The 7994-nt window shown below is 34.8% G+C and overlaps 1 protein-coding gene across 3 annotated transcripts in view; it reads left to right on the forward strand.

The window, feature by feature from the left end:
* LOC148880455 (alpha/beta-Hydrolases superfamily protein) overlaps positions 1–1441 on the forward strand; it is a 33053-nt gene extending 31612 nt beyond the window's left edge. For all 3 annotated transcript variants that reach the window (XM_088962369.1, XM_088962370.1, XM_088962371.1), the window contains one exon: positions 420–1441. In XM_088962369.1, the coding sequence (XP_088818495.1) occupies positions 420–908 (489 nt within the window). In that variant the 3' untranslated portion in view covers positions 909–1441. The remainder of the gene's footprint in view (positions 1–419) is intronic.
* The last annotated feature ends 6553 nt before the right edge of the window (positions 1442–7994 follow it).

The raw sequence follows: 7994 nt of genomic DNA on the forward strand, positions 1-7994 counted from the left end.
AATTTGAGTATGTCACACAGCATGACACACAAAAATACATGGATATGCACATACAGGATGGTGACGTGTTTAGAGAGTAGTGGGAGAGTTTCCTAACCAAGAGCATTGAGAGAGCAAGGCTAGGAAAAAGTTTCTAGATGATGATAAAATAGGGTTAAATGGGCTACACTCTCCGTGTCACCCTGTGTGTGTGCATGTGCGCGCCTGTACATGTATTTGTGGCGGAGTGGATATTATTGTAACAGGCTAGATTTCTTTTCCTTTTGTGCGTGTGTTTGGACTGAGGTCGAGGATAGACCCTCTCCGTCTGATCACATTAATAGGGAATCAGGAAACTTTAATATCGGATTTCATTTCCTCTTTGTATCACCAGATCAGGAAGCGGCATCTAATTTCTTCATTTCATTTATGTGCTGAAGGGTGACATACAGGCCCTAGAAGATTTGACATATGAGAAGAGAAAGGAATTCTTAAAAAAGTATAAACTGCCTCGAGAACTTCCTGTTGTTTCCTTCCATACAGAGGCTGCTATTACTCCTGGGGTTCTTGCCTCCTTGTCTTATGTTGCACATGCAGAGGTTCCCATGGTTGCACCCCTTACCTTGAGTCAGTCAGCAAAAGTTCCAGTGGTTATGCCCCTTGCTGCTGCAATGGCTGCATGTGCACAGCTACTTCAGGTCAGATACGGTGAGAAGAGTGATGGACTTGTCACGTGTCGTGATGCAGAAGTTCCTGGATCTGTTGTAGTTCGTCCCAAGCGTAAACTGGACCATGCTTGGATGGTTTATTCATCCATGAAAGATGATCCCTGTGAAGCCAATGCTTCTCAAGTTTGTGAGGCTCTTCTGACGTTGCTTGTGGAAATTGGTCAAGAAAGGAGACATGAGATTGCAATGAAAGATGAATGAGGGGCTTCTGCACTCAGCTTCAATTAAAACCCCTCATTTTTGTATAATCTCGATTCCAGTCTATCTTCTAACCCCATACCGACCCCCAAATATGAAAAATGGAAGGAAAGAAAGGAAATATTAACCGAAAGAAAAAAAAAATGGAAAAGAAATGTTCCATGAGATTAATTGTCATTGCTTCACTTGGGTTGAGGTTGGGGATGAATGAATATTCTTATTCTGAAAGAAGGATTACACAGCCGTTACTCTATCCCTGTGCCGTCTCCTCTTATGAAATATATAAAGACATGCACGAAAGGACCCATACACGAGTGCGCCCTTCACGTGTCTTTCTGGTTCTCTTGTTCGGTAAACCTCTCTCTCGATCACATTGATCAAGCCAACTTAGTAAATTGTGTAAAAGTGAGTGATGATAATGATGAGGGAACGATAATTAACTCTATTATGTTCATTTTGTATTTTTCCAAATTGAAGGATCTGCATGATGATGATAATGATGATGATAGAAGTCACGAAAACTTTTGTGAGCTGGATACCCGCTGAGCGCTGATTGGTTATAATTGGAGTTGGAGGCTACAACTCTTTAGATTTTAGGTGGCATTGGGTGAATCTGAAAAGCAAAAAAAAAAACAAAAAGTGAAAAATGAAAGTTTTGCTTTTCTACTTTTGCAGAGATGTCTGAATGTAGTGTAGTTGTTCGGTAATCAATGTGTGTTGTGATGTCTGAAAAATATATATTTTACAAAGTTATCCCTAAAATTGTTATTTAAATAAGGGTAAATTGCTGAAACCTCCTCCAAAGTTTTTGGTTGCTGAAATTTTCCTTAAGTTTGATAATTGCAATCACCTCCCCTGAACTTTTTGACATAATTGCAAGTAGATTTCTTTTGGTAGAATTTTCTAAAAAGCATGAAAATGTCTAAAATATTCATGAAATTACTTTTAACAAAAATGTTTGTTTTTCAAATTTTCTTCATATGAATCATTACCCCAAACCTTTCAACTTTTCTGAAATTGATTTATTTTTCAAATTTGCCCTTCAACAAAACTGTAATTTTAAATTCTTTTTGTTTTTGTTGTTAATAAAGTTTGTATTATTTTTTTTTTCTTTGTAGAAATCAACCTCAATAATAACTGCATGGATATTTTGGATATTATCATACCTTTTTCGTCTAAGGCCCTAACATTGATTCACTTCTTCAAGTTGAAGCGAGGAATCATTCTCTGGTAATGGATAAGCCTGCAGAGCTCCTCTTGTAGATTGATTTCAACCTCAAAGGCGCCAATTCGTTTTAGTTGAAACTTGAAACGCTAGCTTCTCGTTGACCCTTGAAGCGTTCTTTGCATCCCAGAAATTGTTGAGCTTCTCTTTGTATTGGGCCACAAACTTTTGCTCAGACAAAGATGCTATAGGCACGATTGAATCAATGCTTGGGTTTGTAACTTGGGTCATTTTCTTTCTACTACAGCTCAGCACCAATCCCAAAAGATCTCGCTGGCCAGATTTGGTTGTCAATCACCGGTCTAAGAGGGAGGGAGAAAGAGAGAAACAAGAGGATCGAACTCTTATGTTTGTCAGCATACTCTTGTTTTTATAGCATTCAAACATGAAGACGATGAATAGTTGGGTCTTTCAAAAAAAATAAAGGGCATGAATGGAAACCATTTTTCATTTGCTACTTCTGAACACATTGGAGGTAGCTCAATGTTTGAAGAGTTTGGAGGAGTTTTCAATGTTCAGATGATTGATTCGGAGGTGCAACAGAATGCCCTCTAACCTCTGAAAAAGCAAGATTTTCAACATTAAATTCATGTTTTGGCAGGTGCCACAACACCTCTACAATCTCTTATAGGTCTTTGAAGGCTCGGATTGAACTTCATTCTACCGCTAACATGTGTTGCTACTTGGATCTATAACGAGGATCATAATCTTCTTGAACTAAATATCCAAGGAGGAGGTTGATTTTAGACAAATAAGAGAACCATAGGCCATATTCAGAGAACTTTAGATAGAGTCATTCTTTCTCTCGACTTGTCACGTATCGTGATGCAGAAGTTCTTGTAGAACTGTGATTGAAGAATAATGACACTTTCAAGTGTAGGGCCACGCTGCCTTTCAAGTTACTAAGAAATTGGATGAAATTAAGAAACAATTGATTCATTGGCGGAAAAACCATTTCATTGATGCCAAGATTAAGATAGATTTGCTTGAAAGGCAAATCATTCAGACTGAACAAACTGGAGATCATATGTTAATTCAAAGATTGTACAAAGAGTTGGAAGTTGCCTCCTAGCAATTAGAAATTTTTGGAGACAAAAATTTCACCAAAATTGGCTTCTCCTTGGAGATAAAAACACTAATTTTTTCCACAAGAGTGCTCTTTGTCATAGAAAGAAAAATTTTATAGAAAGCATAAAAGATAGTAACAATCATTGGAAAACAGAGCACCATGACATTGCCACTATCTTTGTAGATTACTTCTCAAATCTTTTCTCTACTTAGGGTACCCAGGACATTGAAAACCTAAGCTCTCTTTTCCCCCCAATAATCTCCTAGGAAGAAAATTCTCTGTTAATGAGCATTCCCACTAAGGAAGAAATTAAATCAACCCTTTTCAGCATTGGAAGTCTTAAATCCCCGGGTCCAGATGGGATGCCTGCTTTGGTATTTAAGGAAAGTTGGGGGTTTATGGGCCCTGAAATTATCCAAGTGGTCCAAGAGTTCTTTAGGAATAAGAAATTACTTAGGAGAATCAACTATACATTTATCTGCCTTACTCCTAAAAAGGCTGATTGCACTAAAGTTCAAGATTACAAACCCATCAGCCTTTGTAATGTTACCTATAAGATTATAGCTTAACTAATTGCTTCTAGGTTTCGGACCCTTCTAGATAAATGTATTGCACCAAATCAAGTAGCTTTTGTTCCTAGTCATCACATGTCTGATAATACTATCTTAACCCATGAAGCTTTTCACTATCTGAACACAAAAAGAGGGGTACTAGCTACCTTTCTATCAAATTAGACATGTCCAAAGCCTATGATCGCTTGGAGTGGAATTTTCTCTTACAAATTCTATCTTCTTTAGGGTTCTCTAAAGATTTTTGTCTTTTGATTAAGGAGTGCATTTCTACTGTTTCCTACTTTGTCCTTGTTAATGGCTCATCGGAAGGACATCTTCATCCTACTAAAGGCCTTCGATAAGGAGACCCTCTGTCGCCTTATCTTTTTATCCTTGCTATGAAGGGTCTAAGTCATCTCCTCTACCAAGCAGAACCTGAGAACCAGCTCAAAGGAATTTCTCTAGCTACAAACTCCCCTTCCTTTTCCCACCTTCTGTTTGCTGATGATGTGATGCTTTTTCTTAGAGCCCACAAAGAGGATCTAGATAATCTGTAGTCCATCCTATCCAAATTCCAACAAGCTTCTAGGCAACTTATAAACTTTGAAAAACCAGGCATATTTTTTAGTAAGAATATCCATCCACGACACCAACATATGATCAAAAGGAAGCTTCGTATAGGCTTTCTAAACCCAAATTCCAAATATCTTAGGCATCCCTTTGATTTGGTCACAAAATAAACATAATCAACTCAATTACATTCTTGACACTTTAAAAGCTAAATTAAATAGGTGGAGAGCCTCTACCATCAGTCACGCGGGCAAAAAGATTTTAATTCAATCAGTTCTTCAAACTGCCCCAATTCTTACCATGAGTCTGGTCCAATTCCCCCAGAAGACCATTAGTCAAATCACAAAAATAGTTAAAGACTTCTGGTGGAATACCTCTACGCCCATAGACACTGTTACTACTGTTGTTCTTGGAATATCTTGACTTTGCCTAAATCTCTTGGTGGACTAGGTTTTAAAAACTTAACCATGGTCAATCATTCTCTCTTAAAGAAAGTGGCTTGGAACTTTCTAAATGAGCAACATAAACTCTGGGCCCAAGTCTAGAAATCTAAATACCTTAAAACAAAGTCCATCTTCCCTTATTCTACTCATGCCACTACCTGTGCTTGTTGGAAATCTATTTGTCCTAAGTTAAAAGAATTATCTTTAGAAGTTGTTTATTTGGTTAATGAAAATTCTAATGATTCACTTTCCCAAGTGCCTTGGATTTAGTCTGATCTCTCTTTTCACTGGATTCCTTTCCAGGTGAGAAATCTCCCTCTTTCAGCTTTGATTACAGATGGTCATTGGAATCAAGCTTTAATTCAGCAATATTTCACCTAGGAAGAAACCAGCAAAATTTGTCAAACTCCTATATTTCCTTCTACTAATAAACAACATTGGATTTGGCTTCCTCATAAGTCTGGGTATTTTACTGTCAAAGAAGCTTATAAAGCTAAACAAACTCCTATCCCTATTATCCCAGATAATGTGAAACTTTGTTTTATCAAAATTTGGAAAGTTCCTATACCGCCAAGATATCAATTGTTTCTGTGAAGACTCTTCCATAATTTTCTCCCTATCCGAAGCATCATGTTTAAAGACCCTTCAGACAAAAACCAAACTGAAGAATTTATCATTCACCTATTCATTCATTGCTCTTTTGCTCGAGCAATTCTTTTTGGAAATCCTTGGAATATTGATTTCTCCATCATTCCTCATCAAGCTTGGGAAACTTTTTCCCATCATCTCAGCAATCAAATCCAAGATAATCACCTCCTGCTCCTCATTCTAAAATGGTTTGCCATTGCTTGCTACTATATCTAGAATGCCAAAAATAAGAGAATTTTTTAAAACACCCAGACCTCTTCTATGCGAACACTCTTTTCATCATTCATCTACTTCTGGTACTGTAGAAGATTCAACATCCTTAATTGTCCATAACAGACCTTTTAATCTCTCTATTCACACTAATACTGAGTTAACTGTTTTCACAGATGTAGGTAAAACTCCTAACTCTTTATTCTCCTTTGGTATTGTAATCTTAAATACCAACCTGCATTGTCTCAAAATTATAGGAGGTCAAACTTCTTATCCTTCTTAGGTTGATCAAGCTGAACTATTTGCAATTATGCAGGTCTTTTTGGAACTTCGAAATTGGAATGAAAGAAACAGTTGCCTATGCTCAGATAATCAGATCGTTGTTCAAGCATTGGAAAAGACTGCAACGCTCCCTTGGTTCTGCCAATGGCTTTTGCAAAGGACCAAGCTTTTAATTTTCTCATTCCAACTTCATGTAAATTTTAAATATATAAACAGAACTTTTAACCTTCCTACCCACACGGTATCCCAAAAAGCAAAAGTTGTACTTCAAGACTATTTTGATTACAATGACTATTTTGAAGGGATACCTCTTGTGAAGCATTTTGTAAAAAAGATTTTGGTGACCTACAATCACAGAAAATGTCAAAGAGGTTGGAGTTTGTCCTTGGAGTTGAGTCTCCAACGTTTAAGTTAAGCGAGATGGACACCAAGAAAGATCACTATGACAAGGCAGAGTAGAGCAATATGTGGTAATTGAAGATGGCATACCTTGGATTTTAGGGGTTTTTATTGTTCAGTCCATCCCAACAAATCTTAGCCCCACCCTACAGGTGGGATAAATCCTGACCATGGATTGATGCCAAATCCACAAACAGGATGCAATTTATAGGGGGGCTACTAATAGACTAGGAAGAGGTTGTAATTTCATATTTCTTGGGTGGAGTACAGTCTACTTATCCTTGGATTTTATGCCCTGCATAAAGGGACCTGATTGAGGGAGTAACTATCTCTTGATCGACCTTTCGCTCACAATGGTCACCATAACTCCCCGTTACTTGGCCATCGGTTCCGACATAAATGTAGTCATTACTAATTGTGTCATGAATCAATGAAATGAGTGGATCTATTCCTCAGAGCACTCCTCACACCAACCTCACAGCATGTTCCAGCCATACATCAGGAACATCTCATGTTCTTGTATGTTATTATTCATGGGAGATGTTTTCGATGGTGGGATGTGGCTATGAGGATGGTGTTATGAGAGTGTCTTTTGATTAGTGGTTAACTACCACTTTGCTCCTAACATTGTGCTAGACAGTGTCTTTTGGTTAGTGGTTAACTACTAGGGACCCATGCGATGTGCGAGCTTTATTTAGTGAAAGCTAAATAATAGAAACACATAAACTATTGTTTTATATTTTAAATTTTCAAATTGTTAATAATTATTTATATTTTATATGCTACTTTTAATAACTTTTTATAATACAAAAATAAAAATAGTTAATTTCAAGTAGAGCTTTAAATCAAACCAATAAAGTTAACCAAGTTGACCAAACCTACTCGAGTTGGTTGATTTTCTAGTATTTCCAATCATCTTCGATTCAACAATTTCCCTATAATTATAATAGATTTCATAAAAATTATAATTAGATTTCATTGGTTTCATAATAATTATAATAGTTAATTATAAAATTATTATAATTAAAATTTCTTAATAATTTTATATTCGAATATTAATATTTAATCTATAATTTTTTTATCATATATTTCATTAAATAAAATATTTATTTTTTTGGTCATTTATTTGCACTCAAATAATTTTCATACACAAAAAATCTCCCTTTTTTAATATTTTTAGACAAATTTAATAAGTTTTTCAAACTTTTAAAATATTGAAATTATAATTATGAGTAATAATTATTTATATTATTAAATTGATATTGTATTTATTTAAATCAGAATAACTTTGTGATAATTATTAAATTGGAACAAATTATTTTATGTATTATATTTACTAAATTAAAATAAATAATTCAAATATTTTTCAAACATTAGAAGAACTTATTTTTCGGAAATTTATTTCAAAAAATAATTTATGTATGATAGTTATTAAAATATGAAAATTATTAAATTTTAATATCTTGGAATAAATTATTAAATTATTTTTCAGAAATTACAATAAAATATTTAAGATTATTATTAAGATGGAATAGATTATTTTAGAAAATTATTTATATATGTATTTATTAAATTAGAATAAATTATTAATATATTTTTCAAATAATTATTAAATTAGATTAAGTTTCCTTTTCAAAAGATTATTTATGTATGATAATTAAGAAAATATTAAAATTATTCATTTTGTTTACT

This window comes from Nelumbo lutea, chromosome 1 (assembly GCF_056320005.1).
Source record: "Nelumbo lutea isolate HS-2025 chromosome 1, American lotus-T2T, whole genome shotgun sequence".
NCBI classification, from domain to species: Eukaryota; Viridiplantae; Streptophyta; class Magnoliopsida; order Proteales; family Nelumbonaceae; genus Nelumbo; species Nelumbo lutea.